General features: G+C 57.7%; 1 protein-coding gene and 1 long non-coding RNA gene across 13 annotated transcripts in view; one reads left to right on the top strand and one right to left on the bottom strand.

Moving 5' to 3' along the window:
* LOC138849270 (uncharacterized) overlaps positions 1-5,449 on the bottom strand; it is a 79,028-nt gene extending 73,579 nt beyond the window's left edge. Inside the window, exon 1 of the long non-coding RNA XR_011387855.1 lies at positions 3,165-5,449. This is a non-coding gene — a long non-coding RNA (uncharacterized lncRNA). The remainder of the gene's footprint in view (positions 1-3,164) is intronic.
* PAX6 (paired box 6) overlaps positions 1,816-22,151 on the top strand; it is a 34,208-nt gene continuing 13,872 nt past the window's right edge. Inside the window, exons 1-6 of one of the 12 annotated variants that reach the window (XM_051820355.2) lie at positions 1,816-1,974; positions 8,538-8,762; positions 12,718-12,794; positions 13,165-13,226; positions 17,811-18,026; positions 18,766-18,931. In XM_051820355.2, the coding sequence (XP_051676315.1) occupies positions 12,746-12,794; positions 13,165-13,226; positions 17,811-18,026; positions 18,766-18,931 (493 nt within the window). In that variant the 5' untranslated portion in view covers positions 1,816-1,974; positions 8,538-8,762; positions 12,718-12,745. 12 annotated transcript variants of the gene reach the window in all.

Below are 22,151 nucleotides of genomic sequence, written 5' to 3' on the forward strand. Positions count from 1 at the left end.
GGCGTTTCCAGCGTCGCTCTTGAGCACCCTGCTGGGTTGCAGGGATCCGCACGCACTTAATGGCCTGGACTCCAAACAAGTCCCAGCAGCCCTCCCGGCGGCCTCCGGCTGGACAGGGGCGGGTGGGGAGCGGGCCTCGGAGGCACACTGGGGGCCCAGGGCGTGCTACTCAGGCCCAGGGCCTACCCGCAGCCGGCACTCCAAAGGGGGACGGTGGAGACCTCCAGACATTTGGGGCCGGGGGCAGGGGCTGGGCCAGGTCCTGGAGGGCGGAGGGGGTGAGGAAGAAACTAGGTCACGGGAGATGGCCGATGGCGGGGAGAAACCCGAGCCAAGGCGTCCCAGAGCGGCACTTCCTAGTGAGCTTAGGGCGACAGGACCATGGTAAGGTCCAGGCCCAGAGTAGAGTGGCCAGAGGGGGCATGCAGGCTCCTTGGCCCTAGCACGGAAGGACCAAGAGTTGGACTGGACAGAGGAAATGTGGGCAATGTTTGGAAGTAAGAAAATCCACCCCCCACCCCCGGACTCCCATTCTCCCCTGCCCTCACCGTGCCCTCAGGACCTCCAAGGGCTGAGCAGGACAAAGAAAATCCAGCAGGGCTGGGACCTGGCCCAGCCCCGAGGAACCGGCAGTTGAGCTGCCCGGAGTCGCCTCCAGGTCAGTGGCGAAGTTCCGCACCTGTCCAGGTGTGCCCGGGGGCGGGGCGGGAATCTCTCAGTCTCAGGCCAGGGTGCCATCTGTGTTGTGCTCTCCCTTTTTCGCCGCCCCCACCCGGTCAAGGTGCGCAGAACTGGCCCTGGGGCCCCTTTCCGGCCCAGGCGCCCCCCCCACCCCCCGCGCCTCCGACATGCACATACCCGGGTCCACGCAATTCCACCCCACCGCTTCCCTCCGGCTACTTTCCGGGGACCGGACCTCCGACACTTCCAAAACCTAGATCCGGATGGGAAGCTAAGGGCAAGGAGATTGGAAGTCGAGAAGCCCCCTTCCTTGGTGACAGGGAGAACTGGATCTCTGCCTGCATCCCAAGGTAGGCAGGCCCAGATCCGCTAAGCGGTCTCCCAGGACACAGGCACAGACTCCAGGGCAGTAACCCGCCGACCCCTCCCCAATGTCTGTTGTTCCCACAGTGCCCAGAACGGGGGGGGGGTGGGGGGTGGGGGGTGGGGGAAGAGAATGGTGGTGGTGGTGGCCTTCAGCATCTGGAGTTTTCCTATTTTCCCACCCAGGCCACCAAGTCAACGGTTTAATAGTTTGGAGTTTCCCTCGTGACAGACTATTAGTCTTGGCCAGGACTTCGGCTTCCTCTGGGAAGCGCTCTCTCATTCCCTCCCCGAAACCCCTGTCCACGCGCGCCAGGGCTCCCGAAAACCAGCGCTGTCAGAGGCCCCTCTCCCCCGCGGCGCGCCCTCCTCTCCCTCTGACGCAGGGACTCCCTCGGGAATCGGAGGAGGGGACAGCGTGGTCACCTCAGAGGCATCCAGGCCAACCTTGGGGACAGGGACGGTGGCAGCCTCGTGCCTGATACGGCTGGACTAGTTTCCTCGAAGGCTGAATCTACGTCCCGAAGGAGAGCAGGACAGCAGCGGGACGGACTGGGCGTGGGCAGCGGCAGCCACAGGCCGGACGTAAGAAGGCCGAAGCAGGGCATGGAGCGGGCCAGACCCTGGGTGGGGAGGAGGCGGCGGCTCCCGCCTGGCCGGAAAGCCGGTCTCCGCAAAGCTGCGCCCGACTCGGGCCGCCATGACGTCACGCAGGCCGGGCAGCCAATGAGGACATTGCTGGCGTGGATATTAAGGAAAGTTAGCGCCTGCCAGAGCACCCTCTTTTCTTATCATTGACATTTAAACTCTGGGGCAGGTCCTCGCGTAGATCGCGGCTGTCAGATCTGCCACTTCCCCTGCCGAGCGGCGGTGAGAAGTGTGGGAACCGGCGCCGCCAGCCTCACCTGCCTCCCCGCCCTCCGCTCCCAGGTAACCGCCCGGGCTCCGGCCCCTGCTCGGTTCGCGGCCCCCGCAGCGCCTCTCCGCTGCCCGCGACGGGTGTCCCGAAATCGAAGCCCGCCTCAAGTGGCTCCGGAGCTTGCTGTGTGCTTTTAGAAGGAGGCACACGGAGATGGAAGGGAGTTACTGAGGGCGGGACAGGAGCGGAGGGAGGGGAGGGAAAGGGAGGGGAAGGGGGACTCTTGCGGACCGTGCCTTTCTCCAAAAGTAGCAGAATGCTCCCGTCTCAAGAGCGGACTTTCAGTCGGGCCCCGAGCTGGGGATGGGGAGCGGAGGTCCGTTGCTGCTGTCCGCAAAAGACCGGGAGAAGGGCAGGCGGCAGGGGTACAGTTTGCACCCAGATCTCTCCCTTCTGGCAGTTTATGAGGTTCAGAGGTGCAGAAACCCCTCGCTGCGCCCGGAGCGCGCGGAAACGCCCCGCCGCGCGCGTCCCGCGGAGGCGCACCGAAAAGTTTCCCGCGGTGGCCAAGTGTAGATGGTTGGACGGCGACAGCGTCTTAGAGCCGGGGTCCGTTTCTCCGAAAGGAGCCGAGGACGGAAAGAATGAGGCCCGCAGAGCCGGGCAGCTCGTAGAGCCCCCAGCGTGCGATTTGAGCTCCACTTCGAAAGACCCAGTAATTAGCGATTCTCACTGAGCTAGAACGCGGGCTCGGGTTACCGCTGGCGCTGGGCTCGCAGCCTCGGCGGGAAGCGTGTGGGCGCCGAGGGCCAGGGGCCGCCGTGCCCCACCACCCTGCTGCCCCCTCCCACCTCCTGAATGGCCGGAACCCGGTGCCAGAAGTTTTCTCCTAAGTGGGTCCGGGAAGGGACAACCTCAAAGCTGAGAGTGACTCGTGGGGTCCGAAAGTCCCGGGCTGCCAGCTCTTTAGCAGCTCCAAAGGCCCAGGCCGGCTTAGGCGGGGCACGGAACCACCTCGCCTGCGGGGTCGCGGCCGCCACAAGGCCAGCCTGGGGCTCGTTCCCCATACCCCCCAACTCGCGCTCCTGGCGCCCCCTTTCTAGACCTTCGAGCGGCAGCGTTGGAGCACGCTGGGAGGGATCTCGGGCACCTGTCACAGGCGCTCGGGTCTCCCGCCCTCCTCGAAGCAGTGGCCTCCCCCTGCCTACCTCGCCCGGAAGCAAGGGAGCGAGCGAAGGGGTCGCTCGGCCGCGTGCCTTACCTGGGCCGGGGTTCCTCTCGGCGGGTTCCTTTCCCCCGAGCAGGGCGGTGAGCAGGTCGCCCCGCTTCGCAGTGGGAAGTGGACCTTCTCCTCCAGTCATAAATCAAACCCGGCCATCCTCGGGCCGCCTCCCTCATTAGAGATGTTTATTGGAGATTGTGTTTATTCGGCTGTCAGGGCGAGAAAACGCGGTGACATAATTACCTCTGACCGGAGTCCTCGCCCGGCGCCCAGGGCGAGCCGGGGCCCTCCTCCGTCGCCTTCTCGCTCCGGCGCCCTCCTTGGTCGCAGGGTGAACGTGCTTTGCTTGTCTTTTTTTCTCCCTCAGACGTCTCCCATAATTTGGGCTACTGGAGGAATGACTAATTCAAGTTTCCCCAGGGCCTGGGAGGGGGGCGGTATTTATTTTAGAATTTGGAAGCAGGAGCAGAAGCGGTTAGCGGGGAGGAGACCGAAGGAGCGTCCCGGTCGCAGCGCAAACTTTCCGGAGCACTGGGCCTCGGAGCGCCGCAGCCTGGCCGCAGGAGTTGGGGGCCGGCCTGGAAGCGCGGATGCCGACACTGGTAGTGGTGTTTGTTGCTTCATTTTCCATTCTCTTTCCTCTCCGGAGGAATCAGAAGCTTCAGGGCCCCAAGCTGATGAGGATTCTTAAATTCTCCCGGGCCGAACTCCGCAGCTCCTCCCCCGCCCCTTCGGTCCCCCGACTGCCCCCGGGGCGTCGGTTTCTCCCGCTAGCCAGGTTTGTAAGTCACCATCTGTGGGACTGGGTTAGGAAATGATGAAAAGCGCCGAATTGTTCTCTAATTGAAAATATATTTTTTTTGGAGAGCCCGCTAACAAATATCTGGGATCCCAGCTTTTGATCCCTTGCTGCCGCCTCTGTTCTTCAGCCGCTAATAAAACTCGCATTGAGCCCCTTAGTGCCTTGATTAACAGGCAGATTAACTCTTACTGGGGTTGGGAACAGCTTGTCCCAATCAATGTCACTTTAAAAGCCCGTCAGGATGCGCTTAGCTCGGGTTCCCTGGCTGCTACAGCGAGCCAGCCATGCCATTTGCTCCCGCCCCCTCCCTAGCCTCAAATCCCCCAGCGAAGCCCCCCAGTTTCCAACCGGGTGTTCCCAGCCACACCCGTAGGGACACTTTGCAGGAGTCTGTCCCTGGCCTTTAGAACAAGCAGCGGCCGAGAGAGAGATCTCCAGAGAAAAAGGACAGAGGTGGCCTTGCCTGCTTTTCTCTTGAAGCTGAACTCTTGCCTCTTGGGGGTGGAGGTGACAGAGAAAGGAGAGATGGGGGATTGTCCTAGAGTGACAAAATGGAAAGCAACCTTGCAAAACAAGTATTTGCAGAAATCAGAGTGCCTCTGACTCTGCGTCCCTTACATGTGGGTTTTATCTAGACAACAGCATGTAGGGGATGGGAGGTAAAATCCTGGGGATCCCAACTTCCAAACCTGGTCCCTGGGAGACCCAGCTAGACAATTTTTTAAGTATAGGGGTGGGGGACTGAGGAGTGAGGAGAGGAGAGAGAAACTTGCTTCCCAATGTGAACGGAAGAGGACTGGATGCAGAGTCCCTTGACGCTTTAGCCGCTTGGCAGGAGAGGAGGGAGGGTGAGGGCACCGGGGTTCTCCCAGCTGAACGTGGCCACAGCTTGGAGGCGCCGCAGGGCCGCATCCGGCCCTCCTCGGCTTCCGAGAACTCTGGGCTCGGTGAGGCTGCCGCGTGAGCCGGAGCCAGGCAGACTGCTGGAGAGGGGAGAGGGAGAAAAGGCCCCGAACAAGAGAGGCGCCAGGAACCCAGCGGCTGGAGCCTTTGCCTTTGACAACAGTTGGCCAGCTCCGCCACCCGGGGAACGCACCTTCCCAGGGCCTGCAAAAGGAGAAGTGTTTGCAGCTCTGAGAAGGGATGCAGGTGTTCTGTGGAGACTTTCCACCTCCGGAGAAATGCCAGTCTTCCCAGCACGCCAGCACCGCGCCTCTGCAGCAGTTCCGAGAGGTCGGGGTATGGGGTGGGGGAGCCTAGGTTCCCAAGCTGAACGCTGAAAGCACATCTCCCGAGAGCTGGGCACTTCTTTGCCTCGCCAGAGGCTGCCACCGGCCGGCAGATCTGACGGAGCCGGCGCAGGAGAGAACCAGGGACCGGTGGGGGCAATGTGCTGCCCCGTGTCCCCCTTGTCCATCAACACTGCTTAGAGATTGGGGACGCCCTCCTGCTAGCGGCGACCCCCCTGCGCGACCCCTTCGGTACAGACTACCTCCAGCCACCGGGTGGGACGACTCGGGCGGTCTCCGCGGGAGCACAGCGGCGGGCCGGGGGCGGGGGTGGGGGGGAGTCATCCCCTGGCACCAGGGGTCGGCGGGGGAGCTGGAAGGCCTGGGGAGAGGAGGGGAAAGAGGAGAGCGAAACCTAAAACGCACTCCGCGCGTCTCGGACCGCGACTAGTGGGCCTCGGCCGTGTTAGAAGCCGCCATTAAAATGGCGACCTGAGAGGTGTCCCAATGGTGTGCACACCTCTGACCGCGGCGCGCCGCACCTCTGTCCCGACCAGGTCACGGAGCCTACGTAGCCCCCTACAGCAGGTGCTTGGTCGAGGGATTGAAGGGCCCCATGGGACAGAACAGCACCCCAGCCTCTCTGAGGCGAGATTTCGCTCTCACTGCTCTCTCCGAAAACTTTGAAAACTCTGCCTCCCAACGCGGCTGAGTCCAGCCCTCCGCCCCCAAATATTGACACACTGGAAGCAGCCAAGTCCTTTTTGTTTGTTTGTGCACAGGAGTTTCCAAGAGTCCTCCCCCCACCCCCACCCCACCCCGGAGACCCCATCCCCACCCAGTGACGTCAGTGGCATTCACTCGGCGTTCCGCGCCCCTTCGGATTTTTTGTGAAAACTTTTCTTCGAGTAGAGGTGGGGGTTGGGGGTGCGGAGAAGGAGCTGATTTGAAGAGCCGGTGCCCTGGGGGGAAATAGCAACAAGATTATGGCTGCTTCTTTCCGCGGCAAAGCTTAAGAAGGTGCTAATCCACTCGGTCGCTAATTGAGAGGTTGTAAAAATGATATTCGCCTCCAGTTCGGACAGAGGCACTGGACTTTCTTCTTCTCGCTCACGCTCATTGGCCTGGAGTTCAAGCTCCTTTAACGCTTGCTTGGGAAGTAAAAGAGAAGAGAGAGAGGGGGGAAAAAAACCGCAGATTCTTTCTGGTCTGGGACCCGGGCAGCTGTCCCATTTCCAGGGATCGTCCGAAAGTCTCGGTCCTACGAAATCTCGCACCGGAGGCTGTGGACCCGGGCACCGGGCGCCACCTCCTTCGCCTCCGGCCGGGCTTTTCTCCCAGCGCCGAGCGCTCCTGGGCCGTGTGAACGTGCACAGCCGATCGCCCTCCCTTGCAAGGGGGAGGGAGAAAGATAAGTGGGTCCTGGATGACCCCCAGCTGTGGCTCCAGCTGCAGAGGCCTCCGTTGCCCGGAAGCTCTGCTCCGGCTCCTTGGTCGCGGCGTTGCTGGCTCCTGAGCAGGCGAGAGTGTGCGGCCCACAGCAGGCCCGGAGGCCCCAGGCAGCCCTAGAGCGTGCTCCCCGACCCGGCTCCCAGGGGCTTCGGTGGCGCGGGCGGCCAGCGAGCGGTCAGCTGAGGGTGAGCAGGCTGTGTTGGTGAGCTGACTTGCAGCACTTCCCATTAGTCACGGAGAGTCAAGCGGCTTCCAATTCCAGCCTCCTGGCCTCGGCTCTTCCAACACCATTCTCTGCCCGGTCCTGGGGTGTGTCCCGAAGCTCAGGCCTTCCCATTCCCGGCTCTACCGGCCTTCCGGATCCGAGAGAGCTCGGTACGGCGCTGGACAAGGCAGCCGCCGGCTCCCCTGTCACCTAAACTGCAGACTCGGAGGGACGCCTTTGGAGTGTACTGAGGTGTGTCGTAATCGTCCAGCATTCAACAAATGGACTTCTGGTGTGTGGTCAGAAGAGAAAAGCCATTTACTTACTTTGCTCCCCGGTTTCCTGGCAGCAGCTGAAGGGGAGCTGCCTGCGTGGACCGGGCTGACCCAGGTCGTGGCGCGGACGCCCGGGCACTACGCACGGATAACCGGTGGCACACACACTGACACACGCTGGCAGAGCCACACCGCCGGCGGGGACACACATAGGCGCTCTCCCGGCGTTGGTCATCCCCGCACCCCCACGCTCCCCCTCCCCTCGGATCCACCCCCTCCTCTCGGGCGCCTGGAAAAGCGGCCGCACTTAGTCAACAAATGGCACGTGGGAGAAGTTGGTGAGTGTTTGGTGAGGACTCTTCAGGGCTTTTCACAAGAACCCTCTGTACACAAAGTAAGTGGCGTGTTTACTCGGGCCTCTCCAGCCGGGGCTGCGCCTCCGCTCCGTTGCGCACCGCGGCTTCCGAAAGGAGAATGGAATAGAAGAAAGGGCCGAGGGGAGCGAGGGTGGGGGAACGGGCAGGCCCGAGAGGCCTAGGCTGGGGAGGCCACCGGTCTCCCGGAGGTCTCGGCCTGGGCTTTGCCACGGCCTCTGCCTGCAAGACCCTGGGACGCTCCCGCCCTTTTCTTCTTCCCAGAGGCCAGGTGGGCTAGGGTGCGGCCACCACTGAGCTCCGCGTCCCACTGTGGGGAGGCGGGGAGGGCGGGCGGAGGCGGGGCGGCAGGCCACGCTGCGCTGGAGTTGGCAAGAAAGGACAGCGCCGTGCTGCAGAAACTTGCTCCCTCCTAGGGCTGGGAGTCCCGCACCCAGCTTGGGAGGATGGGGGAGTGCACCCCTCCTAACCCTCCAGCCCAGAGGCCTTCGCTCGACCGCTCAAGTTCGCGGTCGCCGTGCGCGCGGTGCTGACTCCCGGAGCGCGCGGAGCTGGGAGATGTCGCGAGCGCCAGAGCCCGGGCGCGGGGGCCCAGCGCCGGGGAGAGGAGCCGGGACCCACCGGCGGAGCCGAAAACAAGTGTATTCATATTCAAACAAACGGACCAATTGCACCCGGCGGGGAGAGGGAGCATCCAATCGGCTGGCGCGAGGCCCCGGCGCTGCTTTGCATAAAGCAATATTTTGTGTGGGAGCGAGCGGTGCATTTGCATGTTGCGGAGTGATTAGTGGGTTTGAAAAGCGAACCGTGGCTCGGCCTCATTTCCCGCTCTGGTTCAGGCGCAGGAGGAAGTGTTTTGCTGGAGGATGATGACAGAGGTCAGGCTTCGCTAATGGGCCAGTGAGGAGCGGTGGAGGCGAGGCCGGGCGCCGGCACACACACATTAACACACTTGAGCCATCACCAATCAGCATAGGTGTGCTGGCTACAGCCACTTCCCTCACCCACACTCTTTATCTCTCACTCTCCAGCCGCTGACAGCCCATTTTATTGTCAATCTCTGTCTCCTTCCCAGGGATCTGAGAATTGCTCTTACACACCAACCCAGCAGCGTCCGTGGAGAAAACTCTCAGCAGCAACTCCTTTAAAAACACCGTCATTTCAAACCGTTGTGGTCTTTAAGCAACAACAGCCGCACACCCAAAAAAAAAAAAAAAAAAGGCAAAAAAAAAAAAAAAAACCCCAACCAAACAAAACTCTTGACAGGAGCTTTGGCGACGACAGAGGATGCCTCATAAAGGTGAGTCCGCTTTTTTCTTCTTGCTTTATTTTTATTGCAAGATTCAGGCAGGTCTGCCCCTTCCTCCCCCTCTCCTTCCTCCCCTCTCGCTGGTCCCCTCCCCCACTGCTGCGCCGGGAGAGTTAGGCCGGGGAAGTTTCCACGCAGGAGCCCAAACTTTCTACTTCTAGCGAAAGCCCGCATCGGAGGGCGACGGCCGGCGAGCCGGAGCGAGAGCCGGAGTGGCGCGGGGCTAGGGTCGGGCGGCTGGCTCAGCCCCTGCGGTAGCGCCAGCGCTAGCGCGGGCTCAGCTCGCAGGAAGAACTGAGGCTCCAGGCGCCGCAGCAGCCGCGTCTCCCGGCCCGGGCTTGGCCAAATGCTCCGGCCGGCGGGACAGGACCCAAAGGCTCTGCGGTGCCCAAGGCCGGGAACGGTCGCCGAGAGCAGCCGCCGCCGGCTGCTTTGTCCAGCCCGGGGCCCAGCGAGCGCGCAGAGAGCGGGGCGCGCAGAGAGAGAGCCGGCTTGCCGCGTCGCCGCCCGCCTGCCCGCCCTCCGGCTTTGTGCCGCGCTCGGCTCCGGCGCAAAGGAGCCCTCTGGCATCGGAGCGCCGAGGGGCACAGCGCCCGCCGCCAGCTCGAGCGGAGGCAGTCGGCAAGGCAGCCACAAGCTGGAGGCAGAGAGAAAAGAGCAAGCGTGTGCAAGCCGGATAGGAAGCCACCAGGCCACCGCGGTTGGACGCGCGCGCCGAGGGAGCTGGGAGCCGAGAGCGAGGACTGCCAGCTTCCATCAAGCCTCCAGGCTATTGCCCCCAACTTATTGGAGCGCGGCTCGGAACGTGAAACTCTGCTCCCCAGGCGCCCCCCACCCCTCTTCCTTGCCCTGCGAAGGCCAGGGCGTGCCCCGTGCTGCAGCCCCCCTAGCTCGGTGGGTATTTTTTCTTGTCTTGCTCTGATCAAGTCGCATCCGGCGTTGCCATTTCAACAAGTTTCGCGGTGGAAAGGTGGTTTAGGTTTTGTTTTGTATTTTTTTTTAAGTCCTGATTTTGGTTTTTTTTCCTTTGTGAGGTTTTAGAAAAAATCGATACGAAAGCTTTGGGTTTCTCCTCCTCTGATCGCATCCTCTCCCAGCTAATTAGGCTGAGTAATTTGAGAGCTTTTCGATTCTAAGACCCCAGGAGGAAAAGTGTCTTTTCAAAGTTCATAAAGTTGTTGCCTCTTTCCTTGTGCGGATTTTCTTAGTCTCCCTGCGCCATAATAGCTCTGAATTTTAGCAAGTGTAATTGGGGGAAATGGAGTTGAATTTCAAGTGGAAACGCTTTCTTTTTCGAGTGCTGCAGCCCGGCCCTTCAGTCATGACTGATTTCTCGAAAGTTTAAAAACAAAGTGAACGTGGTTTCTTTTCTTTCTTTCTTTTTTTCCCTCTTTCGCTCCCAGGCTCTCTAAGCCATTTTGGATGGTGTAACTCGAACTTGAGGACGTTTGAACAGAGGGTGGGAGCGGGCTAGGAAGCAAAAAGCAAAGATCTTGAAAACTGGGCGAGTTTACTGAGGGGAGATAATAGTTGTTGCCATTGACACTACAATATTTATTTATTTATTATGTTTACCACCAGTGACCTGTGCAAGCGTCCCAAGGCAGTGTGATGAGTTGTTATCTTATTTGGCCCTGGAGAGTAAAACTTTATCAGCCTGATTGCTGATTACTCTCTGGCTGGGGGCAGGAGGACAGAAAGTGAGCACTGCACTCCAGCTAAGGAGTTTGGGGGTGGATTTTGAGAATGAAGCAATTGAAACAGCGACAGCATTTGAAAGTTGAGCTTGCGATGGGGACGGGGAGGGGGCAGTGGCCTAGTGGATCAGACCCTCAGCGACTTGAAGATGTCTTGGAGACTTCTTCATCCTGGATGTAGGTCTAAGACCTGGCCAAGGCTATACAAAGCCCCAGGCTGGGCTGCGGGGCTCCAGCAGTGGCTGCAGGGTCTGGATGCTTTGCACACCCGACTGCTTCTGAGAGTTAGTGTGCCCTGCTTCCCTGGTTGCTTTTACACTAAGTGTTAATGATTACTTAAGTAATTAGATAGCGTCTTAGTAGGGCGGACGGGGGGGGGGGTTGGTAGTGGTGGTAGTGGTGGTGGTGGTGGTGGTGGTTAGGAATGGAGCAGAACCAGGAACTTGAAATGCTACCACCTTCCCAGTTGCTTAATTAGCTTAGCCTTCCTGGGATCAACTAGAGAATTTTTAAAAATGGCATCAAGAAGGTACCAGCCAGGACGGGAACATTTGATTGTGATGGTGCATGGTGTGTGCTCGGGAGAGGAGTTCAGGAAGTTTTACCCATGCTAGGGGAATTCAACTCCCTCTCGCCTACACCTGCTTCTGCTTTGCAGCTTCAGAGTCAGTTCCACATTGGAAAGGGGCTTTCTGAGTTGGAGTTGGGGTTTCTGCCCACCCAGGGCATGGCTATGGATGTGGGGTCTGAGAGACAGAAGGGAGGCATTGCAGAGCCCACCCAGCCAGGGGTAACTTGGTAGCTCTCTGCTGTGGCCAATATTTGCAGGCCACATTCGGATGCTGAAGAGTCCTCCTCCTCTTAGGTTTATTTTTATGAATTGAAGCTACCTCCCAGCTAGTTAAAAATTAGACCACGAATGGCTCTGAAAAGAAAAATGTATTTCTTGAAATCCATTGTTGGCAGGCAGGTAGGCAGGCAAAAACTAATAACCATCGTAAGCAAAACAGAAAACGTGCAATTAAAAAACAGGGAGAAATGATTCTGTGATTGTTTCATTATTTTATTTCTCTGTCTCTTGTCTCTTTTTGGGCAATCCTCTTGAATGGGCTCTTTATTGTAACTCTCTCTTCCCAATTGAGCTCCCCACGGTGCCGTTGTATCTTTTTACAGCCCCTAACAACTCACACCAGTAACACAATTACCTCCAGATATTTATAACAAGAAATTACTTTTCTATTTTCTCCATTCCCCCACTTCCCCCCACCCCTTGTTAAGGAAAGGTGGGGAAGGAGTGGTGGAGGGAGAGCCTTGGGGAAGCTGCACAGGGTCAGGACTTATGAAGTGGGAGGCTTTTCCCTTTGTGAGCTGGGGAGTTGTTGGTGCGTTCGGTTGGAAGCTGTGTTGCTGGTTAGGGAGACTCGGTTTTGCTCTTTGGGTTCGGGAGAGCCAGAGAATAGAAGCCATTGTTCGCTGTCTGTCGGCTTTGTCGGCCACGCTCACCCCCTCCTGTTCGTACTTTTTAGAGCAGTGAGGCGAGGTAGACAGCGTGTGTCACAGTACAGTAAAAGGGGGGAAGATCTAAATGCCAAAAGAGAAGTTAATCACAGTAAGTGAGGTTTAGGGGAAAAAGTTGGGCTTGCCACTTTTCAAAGTCCCCGAGGGGCCAGGAGCCAGATGGAGAGGGGTCTGGCTGGGGAGCTTCTGTGTGTTTGGGTGGGGGTGGGGGGCAAAGGAAAAAGAATAACCAGAGAGTTGGGTTGAGGGGAGCTGGGGTGCTGAAATTCCACAAGGAAGAGGGGAGTGTGGCCCTGCAGCCCTCCCAGAATGCTCCAGCTTGTACCCTCAGGCACTGCGAGGTCCACCGAGGTCCCTTTCCCTGCACCTCCAAACTTCAGGAATCATGCTCTCCACCTCCACCCTACCCCCCAAGTTCCTGGCCTTCACTGCTTCCTCTGTTTTCCCCTTCCTCTTCTCTTGGTTCTTTATATTTTTGGCCAAGGGGGACCCCCAGCTTCTCGGATTCTCCATCTCCCCCAATCCAGGACAGAGCACCCTTTTCCAAAAAGGTGGGGACTTGTGTGGGAGAGGCTGCTGGAATTGTAGGTGTGAGGCTGGGGCTGAGTGTGTCTTGGCAGTTCCCTGAGTCCTCGGCGCCGGCTCTTCCCGGAGGGTGGGGTTCGAGATTCCCCGCACCTCCGCGTTGGAACTACTGTAACCTACCCTTCTCTCCCTCTGTTTTGTCTTAGGGGGAAGACTTTAACTAGGGGCGTGCAGATGTGTGAGGCCTTTTATTGCAAGAGTGGACAGACATCCTTGATATCAGGCAAGTTTTTCCGAGACTGCTTTGGGCTTCAAAACCTGAAGCAGTCCAACTCATAATGCTTCTTCATTATGGTTCAGATGGAAGAAAACAAATTCAAAATTGGGTCATCATTTCTCTGATTAAAGGGTTAACTACTAAAGGATTTAGGGGAAACAGATTGAGAATGTTAGAGTGTTTTATTTGAAGCCCCAAAGTTAGCTTTCGCAAGCACTGGAGGGCAGAGCCGAGTGACCCTCCAATCGCCCCCAAGCTGCTCCAGGGATCAGTTCCTAAAGGAGTGTTCTGTCCTGGCCCCAGGCCCTGCCCTGTTGGGAGTCCAGGCCTACCTGGTGCAGCAGCCCGGGATTAACTCCAATTTTCTTGCTAACAGAGCCCCCAAATTCGAGCCCCGTGGGATCCTGCGGCCCCCAGCCAACGCCAGCATGCAGAACAGTAAGTGCCTCTCGTTTTCTCGGGCCTGGGGCTAGGGACGCGTGGTGCTGCGGGTTGGGGTAGGGCACAGGGGCTGGCAGTGGCCGCGCTGGCCAGGTCGCCTGGCAGGGGTAAAAGGCCGGTGATCTGCAGTGACTGCGGCCCACTCGGCATCCAGCAGCCGGCGAACGGAGGGCGTTTGCTTTGCGGTTCCCGATCCTGGAGGAGCAGGGGCTGCGCCCTCCAGCACAGCCCGCCCGAGTTTTTGAAGCTGCGGTAGAGAAACCCCATCCCCCCCAAATCCTGTAACTCACACCCCCCTCCCCGCCCCTGCCCGGGCTCTGACCCCGGGGAGAGGGGTTGGGCTGAGCAGGGCGGGGCGAAGGCGTCTCCTGGTTGCACTGGGGAGAAGGAGGCCCCTTTGGGCTTAGCAGAGGCTGAATGCTCCGACCGGGCGGGGTAGGGGGCTTCCCTCCCCCAGTCACTCTCAGGGCAGGCAGCTCCTCCCCTCCCCACCCCAACTACGGGCCTAGAAGGGAAAGGGCGCGGAGCACCCCAGCCCGCCCGCAGCGGGGTGGGGGCGGTGAGCGGCGCTGTGGGAGCTGCTCCCGGCTGCAGGAGAGAGCAAGGTCTGCGGAGAGGGTGAAGGCTGCGCCCAGACGTTGCAACAGCTGCAACTGCCCGGGCCGGGTTGTCGCGGGCCTGTAGTGCTCGGTTCTTGTGCCAGGGCTCTTGTGCCTCCCTTCTTTGCTCTGCCCAGGTCCTGTGGGCCCCCACCCGCCCTCGTGCCCAGGTGCTAGGTGCCTTCGTACGGCAGGGCTAGACCAGAGCTACAGCCTAGAGGCCGAATGAAACCAGGGCGGGCAGGGGTTCACCGCAATCTGTACGCGGCTTAAGGGCTCGAAGCGTGGAAGGGCCTAGATCTTCCAGCAACCTGCTCTTGCCGAACCGCGAGGGCTCCGAAGGGTCCTCGGCGCCCAGCCCATGTGTTCCGGAGGCGCCGGTCGCCCCCTGGTGCTGCTGGGGCTGGTGGAACAGGAGGCTCAGAATAGGCACAGGGGCGGCAAGCGACACGGCAGATTTGCGCAGACCCTGCCACACTCGGAGGCCTGACCCGGGAGGCACCCACCTTGGCGAGGCGAATGCCTTTGGCCACCCCAACGTGCGGCTGGCTTCCCTGCCCCTGGAGTTGAAGCTCCTCAGCCCGCAGTTCCCCGGGTGGACCCCGCCGGCGCACGCAGCGCTGAGCGATTGCCCCCGCGGCCTGGCTGGCGGGCCCCGAGGGGCGCGGGGTCGCGGGCCGGCCCGCGGGGCTTTGTGCCGCTCGTTCCCGGGTGTGCGCGAGGCGCGGAGCATCCAAATTGACACCATATGTTTTCCTATTAGATGCTTCGCGGTCGAATTCGAGGCGCATAATCATCGCCACTGGGCGAGAGCGCCAGCCGTCCCTAGGGAAGGGACACAATGATTGAGGCTTAACCTCTGAAGGGGAATTTAGAGTTGCGCTTCCTCGCTGCCATTTCGATGCTGGCAGAGGCGCCCTGGCCCCGGCGAATCCTGGGCGAGCACCCGCGGGCCGTAGCTGCGGAGGTAGCATGCCTTTTTTTTTTTTTTTTGGTCTTTTTTTTTTTTTTCTTTTTTGGTGGTGTTTGCGGTGAGCTGACAAGGGGTGAGGGCTAGCATGCTCCGGCCAGTACTTGAACTTTGGAAAGTCTCTTCTCTGCCTCTTCCGGACAGCCTTGCTTCCCGCCCCCCCCAAGGCCCCCTTGGCACAGACGCGGGGCTCAGTGAGGCGCAGCGGTGGAACAGACTTGGGAGGCACGGGAAAGCAATAAAGGGAATTTGGGAGAAACCGGAAGCACGGCTAGGCCTGGCTGTGTAGGAGAAGCAGTGTCCCCGCAGCGTCCCCGCCTGCGCTGGGCCCGGCCGGAGCCCAGATCCCCCAGACGCCTGTCACTTCTCATCGAGTTGAGGCTCCAGCCCCCCCCTTGGTGAGCAACCTCCCCCTCAACCACCTCAGCCCCAAGCCCTGGGCTACCCTGAAAACGCGGCTCCCCTCGAAGGGGAAACTAGTGCAGTTCAATCTCGTCTGAGTGATCTACAAATAGGGACGGAAAGGGTCGTTTTATCACGGTCCCGTTTGTCGTGACGATGCAATTTCCCGGAGCGGAGCACTGTCACAAAGTGACAAGGCTGCCACAAGCGCCCCGACTGATCTTTTCAATTAGCCTTCCATGCATGATCCGGAGCGACTTCCGCCTATTTCCAGAAATTAAGCTCAAACTTGACGTGCAGCTAGTTTTATTTTAAAGACAAATGTCAGAGAGGCTCATCATATTTTCCCCCCTCTTCTATATTTGGAGCTTATTTATTGCTAAGAAGCTCAGGCTCCTGGAGTCAATTTATCAGCAGGCTCCAAGGAGGAGAGAGGAGAGAGGAGAGCGAGCAGGGAGCCACGTCTTCTCCTGGGAAGGCTGCTCTCTAGAGTCGGGGCTGCAGGTTGGAGATTTTTAAGGAAGTGAAAGTCGGGGGTTGGCGTTGTTTGTGTGTCGGCGGTTTCTGGGGAGGGGGCTCACGCGGGGTGCTGACTCCTTCTGCTTGCTCTGTGAGGCTGCACTTGGGGGTTGAGACGGTGAGATGCACAGATGAAGGGCGGATGGCCTTTTCCTTTTCTGTTTCTGGATTTTTTTTTTCTCTAATGTCTGTCCCTGGCTGTGGGGAGGGCGGAGTTCAGCGGCGGAAGTCAGGCGAGCAGTGACGGCTCCGAGCCCCACTCGCGAGGCCCGGCTGCTCTGGGGTAGGAGCCGAGAAGCGGTGCTGACCCTCAGCCCATAGGTGGAGGCGCGGAAAACCCACACTGGGGTTCCTCGGCCACATATCGGTCGCTCTGGTTCTTCCCTACTTCTGACCATTTCCCTTCTATTAAACAAAACCGAACCAAACCCGGTGTTCGTGCTGTGCCTTTGCCAGAGTTTAGATCGCGACGGCGACGTTTCTGGACTTAAGTGTCCAGGGAGGCACGGAGCGGCTGTAGGATTTGCTGTTCTTGTTCCAACGCTGCAGAGACCTTGGAGGCTCAGTGTGGGTTCCGTGGAACCCACGGGTTTTGGTTGCAGAGGGGAGGTCTTGGGGAGACTTTTCTGGGTCAGTTGTTTGCTTCTCGTGGGCTCAGGGTCTGGCTGGAGAGCCTATGAGGGGAGACCCTGGGCTGGGCGCTGCGGGGAGATGGCAGCAGAGGGGCACCTGCGTTCTCCATCCTTGGCTTGTGTCTGAGTCTGCTGCTTCAGCAGTCCGCCCGGCTGGAGCATGACTGTGTTTGGGGCTGGGCTGCCCGATGCCCTGCATGGCTGGCTGGTGGTCCTGTTGTCGGCTTTTGATCGATAGCAAGGACCTGTTCGCCAGAGGTTGGCACGGGCTGGCAGGGCGCTGAGGATGCATTGTGGTTGTTTCTTCTCCTCTTTTTCCTTCTCCTTCTGTTCTTCCTCCTCCTCCTCCACTTCTTGCACCTCTACCTCCACTTTCTTCTCTCTGCTCTGCTCTGCTCTCCCCTTCCTCAGGTCACAGCGGAGTGAATCAGCTCGGTGGTGTCTTTGTCAACGGGCGGCCGCTGCCGGACTCCACCCGGCAGAAGATCGTAGAGCTAGCTCACAGCGGGGCCCGGCCGTGCGACATCTCCCGAATTCTGCAGGTGATCCTCCCGCCGCCTCCCCACTCGCCGCCCCCGCGGCCCTCCGCTCTTCATTTCTTACTGCAAACGCTGCTAATTATGGACCCCTCACCCTCGCCCACCCCTGTCCCCGTCCTCACTCCCTTGCCTTTCCACTTTCCCCTCTCCTTCTGCCATCCTTCCCTTCTCTTCCAACCTGGCTCAGTTACATAAGAGAATTCATCTGCTGAAAGGGGGGGAAAAGACATATGTGTGATTAAAAAGAAACCTTTTCATTTGGTAAAAACATTCATTGTGGTAACCTTTGCGAATTGGAATGAGCTGAGTGATAGAAGCCGACATAATTTCATTTCCTCTTCCCCATCCCGTGCTTACCTCGGATGTTGAGATCTTATTTGTACTCTTCATATTTATGAAGAATGAAGAATATATGTAGAGAGATAGATTTTAAGAGACAAATGCCATTAACCCCTCCCTAACTTGCATTTGCTCAACTGGGCATATTTTTTTAAGGAAAAAGAAATAAAAATTCAGTTTCCTCTTTGCTCTTTAAAAGATAACATCACTTGAAGCAAAGTCAGCCAAAAAAAAAAAAGCTAATCTGACTTCGTTTTGATGCATCTTTAGGCAGTGTCTAAGAAAACAGTTTTTTTTTTTAAAGAAAACTTTAAAATTCCATTTTTTAGTTCAAATTGTTTGAAAGTATCATATTTGTAGTTGTTAGGGCTACAAATGTAATTTTAAGAAAAAAGCTCTCTGCAGTAAGTTCTCGTACCATTGAAGGTATATTTTTGTGTTATAGACCCATGCAGATGCAAAAGTCCAAGTGCTGGACAATCAAAACGTAAGCTTGTCATTGTTTAATGCATACTTAAACAATTTTATTTTTGTCTTGAAATTATTAATAATGTGGTTTTCTGTCCACTTCCCCTATGCAGGTGTCCAACGGATGTGTGAGTAAAATTCTGGGCAGGTATTACGAGACTGGCTCCATCAGACCCAGGGCAATCGGTGGTAGTAAACCAAGAGTAGCGACTCCAGAAGTTGTAAGCAAAATAGCCCAGTATAAGCGGGAGTGCCCGTCCATCTTTGCTTGGGAAATCCGAGACAGATTACTGTCCGAGGGGGTCTGTACCAACGATAACATACCAAGTGTAAGTTCACTGAGGACCTTCGTGCTCCCTCCCCCATCTCCATGCTCCCTCCTCTCTACCGCTTCTCTCTCTGCCTCTTTCCTCGGGCCTCCCCCCACCTCCCTCCCCTAGTGTCGCTCGCTCACTTCATTTCTGTCTCCTCTGTACCTGGGGATGTTGAGAGGAGTGCCCTGACCTTTTTTTTGGACCACCTGGGAAATGGGAGTCAACTGTGGGGAGCTGTTCATCTCATTTGCATGCTGCAAACCAGAGGGTGGAAGCACTGGGAAAAGGCCTTGGAATCAAGCAGGAGAATGAAAACCAGATTCTGACTTGCTCCAAAGGTTCATTTGCCTGAACCTTCCTTCTGGCATCACACATTCATTTTTACCTTAATGTAAAGCAAGTGAAATGAAAGGTCTACTCTGAGTCTGAATCTCTTTGGGGGACAGTCTTTTAACAAAGCAACCGTGTGAGTTAAGTTACCAGAAATACCAAGCAATGATGAAGGACCCTTCCCTCCAGGCTCCCAGTTCTCTACCCAATTCAAATTCCAGACCCAAAGTGATGGCTGTCATTCTCTCCACTATATCTCGGGCCAACCCACCCACTATCCCAGCATGGCTGGGAGTTCTGTTTTATTTTTATGTGTTGAGGGTCCTTCTGTAAAGCAGTGGGCAGACTCAGATGGAGACTTAAGACGGGGTGATGTGTCTTCAGGAGACGCTACCATTTGGTTTGATTTTGGTTTGATTTGCAGGTGTCATCAATAAACAGAGTTCTTCGCAACCTGGCTAGCGAAAAGCAACAGATGGGCGCAGATGGCATGTATGATAAACTAAGGATGTTGAACGGGCAGACCGGAAGCTGGGGCACCCGCCCTGGTTGGTATCCCGGGACTTCGGTGCCAGGGCAACCCACACAAGGTAAAACTGAAGCAGTCATCCTCCCAACCCCTTCTATACAGCCTCTTACTTTTGCTGTCTTACCCCAACCTTTTCCTCCTCTGAGCTTCTATGCTTGGGGAATACGGCAGGGGACTGACTGCGTTCATTGACCTGGGACACATGGACTCGCACTGTATGTAGCTGGTGCTTGCTGAACTGTCTTGGACTGGGAATGTAAGGGTGGTGTATGCACTTGGCTTGTGTGTTTGTGGGTAGGCGTACACGGGTGTGGAAGCGCAAGCTGTGTGTTGCCCTATTCAAATTTGACATTAAAATGCAGGGAGAGCCCCCTTGCTGTAGAAGTGTGACAAGTTAACACACTGACAGACTGCGAAGTAAACATAATTGTATCATTTTACTTTTTGCTGTAATTGACAAATTATGTGACTATGAGTAGGTTGCATGGGAGAGGGCGAGCAGCCCCAAGCAGGGCCAAGTGGAGGATGGGGCATTGGAAGTGGTGGTTTCCCAACTAAGGCAACACCATCATCCTTGTTCCCCTCCTCCTTTGACGCTGGAGGGTCCCCCAGTTCTCACTCTGTGGGTGGTGACGTAGAGGTGCAGGGGTGAGGATACCGTGAGTCCAACTGCAGGGTGCCAGGATCGGCTCAGGGACTTCCAGGAGAGTCGCTGTGATCTGTAAGAAGTGATGGAGGAAGATGAGCGGGTGGTGCGTGGGTAGGTGGGGTTGCTCCCCACCCCCACCCCTCCACCGAGATAGCTTGGTCAAGAATAGGAAACAGTTTACTAGGAAGATTAATCGGTATTTGTTGTCCTCGTGACAAGGAGATAATATGCGGGATAATGGGACGTGGCGTCTCACTCCCGGGAGCACACCGGAGCCTAGGGGCTCTGGGCCGGGGGTGGCAGCCCAGGAATGGCGACGGAGCTACTCGCGGGTCCGTGCACTCTGGGACCAGCCTGGGTGCCCGGCGCCTGCACGGAGCCGGGCCGGAGAAGGGAAAATCGGTAACAGTATGCGAAATATCTGGTACAAAGGATGCTTCTGTCACTCGCAAGAATTTGTTATGGGAACAATCCTGTCGCTCTGTAATTGCTCATTAGAGAACGTTTTGTTTCTCATTAAGGCGACATGAATAAGCGTCTAGTTGAAGGAGACAGCTGTAGAAATGTTCCACAAGAGACCTCTGGACACGATTCGGCACCAATTGCCAATTAGACATGTCAGTTTTAAGAGCAGAAAACAATATAGGACGGACACTGGGAAGATAGGGAGCAAAGCGCTCGCTTCTTGTTTCCCAGCGCGGTGGCGCGGCTGCAGAGGCCTCCTGTCGCACGCAGGGTCCCGGCTCCCCTGGGCGACCCCACCCGCGCAAGCCCGGAGCCCGCGGCCTCGGGGAGCGCAGTGGGCGCCCAGGCGCAGGCCCGCTCCCGCCTCTGGTGAGACTAGCGAGTGACCTGGCTGAGTGTCGGCAGCCCCACCTCCGCCAGGTCTTTGAAACTGTAGGACTCCCCTGTGCACACCCTGGACACACCCAAGTGACGCCCTCGGGCGGGTCCCCCCTCCACCGCCAACAGTCTCAAGTCCTGCCGACCCCTCCCCCCCCAACAGTCTGGCCCACTCGGTCCTAGTTGTCTTGGGCAGGCACAAGGCACTAGGGGACCTAGGCGAGCTGAGCTCTGAGCCTCCGCCCTGCGCCATCCCCCCCACCCCCTTGCCCTCCCTCTCCCCTGGAGCGAGGGCTCGAGTTTGCTTGGGGCGCAGAGGCTGGACGCCCCCCTCCTGCTTCTTGGAGCCCGGACAGCAATCCGGAGCAGCAGCTTCCACCAGAGGTGGCACCCAGTTGGGGCAGAATTTCGTCCTGAAGAGCTAGCGAGAAGGAAACGAACACCTCACTGACCGCAAGGGCCTTTTAAAATGCGACGAGGGGGGACGGGAGGTGGCGCTAGTTCAGGAGCTTTTAACTTTTCGGGGACTAGTTAGAGAATTCGGAGTCATCAACTGCTAAGTCTCCCCTCCCCGCGCTTTAAACCCCTGGCCCGGGTTGGGGGCACGGGCCGTCGCCCCCCGCTGCAGGGCGAGCACGCGTGGCGCGAGCCGAGCCGAGTGGCGGGCGTGGGCGCTGCGGGCGCCGGCGGGGCGCTTCCGCTCGCGTTCCTGGGGAGTCTTCAGGCATTTTGGCGCTCCGAGGTGCCTCCTCCCTCCCTGGCCCCTTTCCCCGACTCGGGAAACGATTCCTGGGTCTGAAAGGGTCCATTACTCCAAAAGCATAAGGCGAGGTTAGGTCTCAGAAGGAGACAAATATGGTGTCCATCTGATCAACGCCGTGCGGCAGTGGATAAAGTGACGTCGTAGGCTGACAACAAGAGACAACTCTATCCAGCTCCAATTCTCCAGCGATTTGGTGGTTTTAGGGATCACGGAGGCACTTTTTCTTATCCCCCCCCCCCAACCCCCCTAATACCCAGGCCTTCTATAGGATTTAGTCAGTCTCTCTTTCAACAGATGCTACAATGTTTTGATCCGCGCTCGGGAGCTGAAAAGGTGCCGCCACCGGGTTGCTATCTTTTCTTGCTTGTGTTCCGCCTCACTGATTAAGACACTAAGAAACCAAGGAATGATTTTATTTCCCAGCGTCTTCCCCCCCTCCCACCCCCTTCTCCTTCTTCCAGGAAACAAATCCTATCCCCAGCGTCAGATGGTCCTGGGGCTGGGATAATGGGAGGCGCTTTCACTCGCCTGCCCGCGGATTAGCCTGGAAGGTGGACGGCGCCCATTGAAGGCCCTTCTTACGCGGCCTCGAGTGGGCGCCTTTTAAAGAAGATATCTTAATTGTCTTCCACTTAGGGTTATCATGGGGGGCGGAATTTGAGATCCAACCTGTAGTTTTATTTTGTTAAAAGCTTTAAGAGTAGAAGGCAAATCCACTAAGGGGGATGGGGGGGGGGGAGAAAGGCGCGCCAATCTAAGAGTGACCACTCGGTCACCGCCTGGCTGCAAAGAATTACTCCATTTAAAGTAGCAAAACCAAAAAAAACGGCACAACTCTCAGGTGTGCGCTCGCGGTGTGGGGTTCTGGCGGGATTCCTACAGCCGGGAGCTTCCCCTGGTTGGTTGGCCTTTCATTCCGCTCCATTTGTTTATTTTATTTTATCTTTTTTAAGGTTTAAAATTGAGCTCTCCTAGTTTGGTTCACTTTCCTCCCAGTGAATGTCAGTTGATGGTCGAGTCCACGCA

This window comes from Oryctolagus cuniculus, chromosome 1 (genome assembly GCF_964237555.1).
Source record: "Oryctolagus cuniculus chromosome 1, mOryCun1.1, whole genome shotgun sequence".
NCBI lineage: Eukaryota > Metazoa > Chordata > Mammalia > Lagomorpha > Leporidae > Oryctolagus > Oryctolagus cuniculus.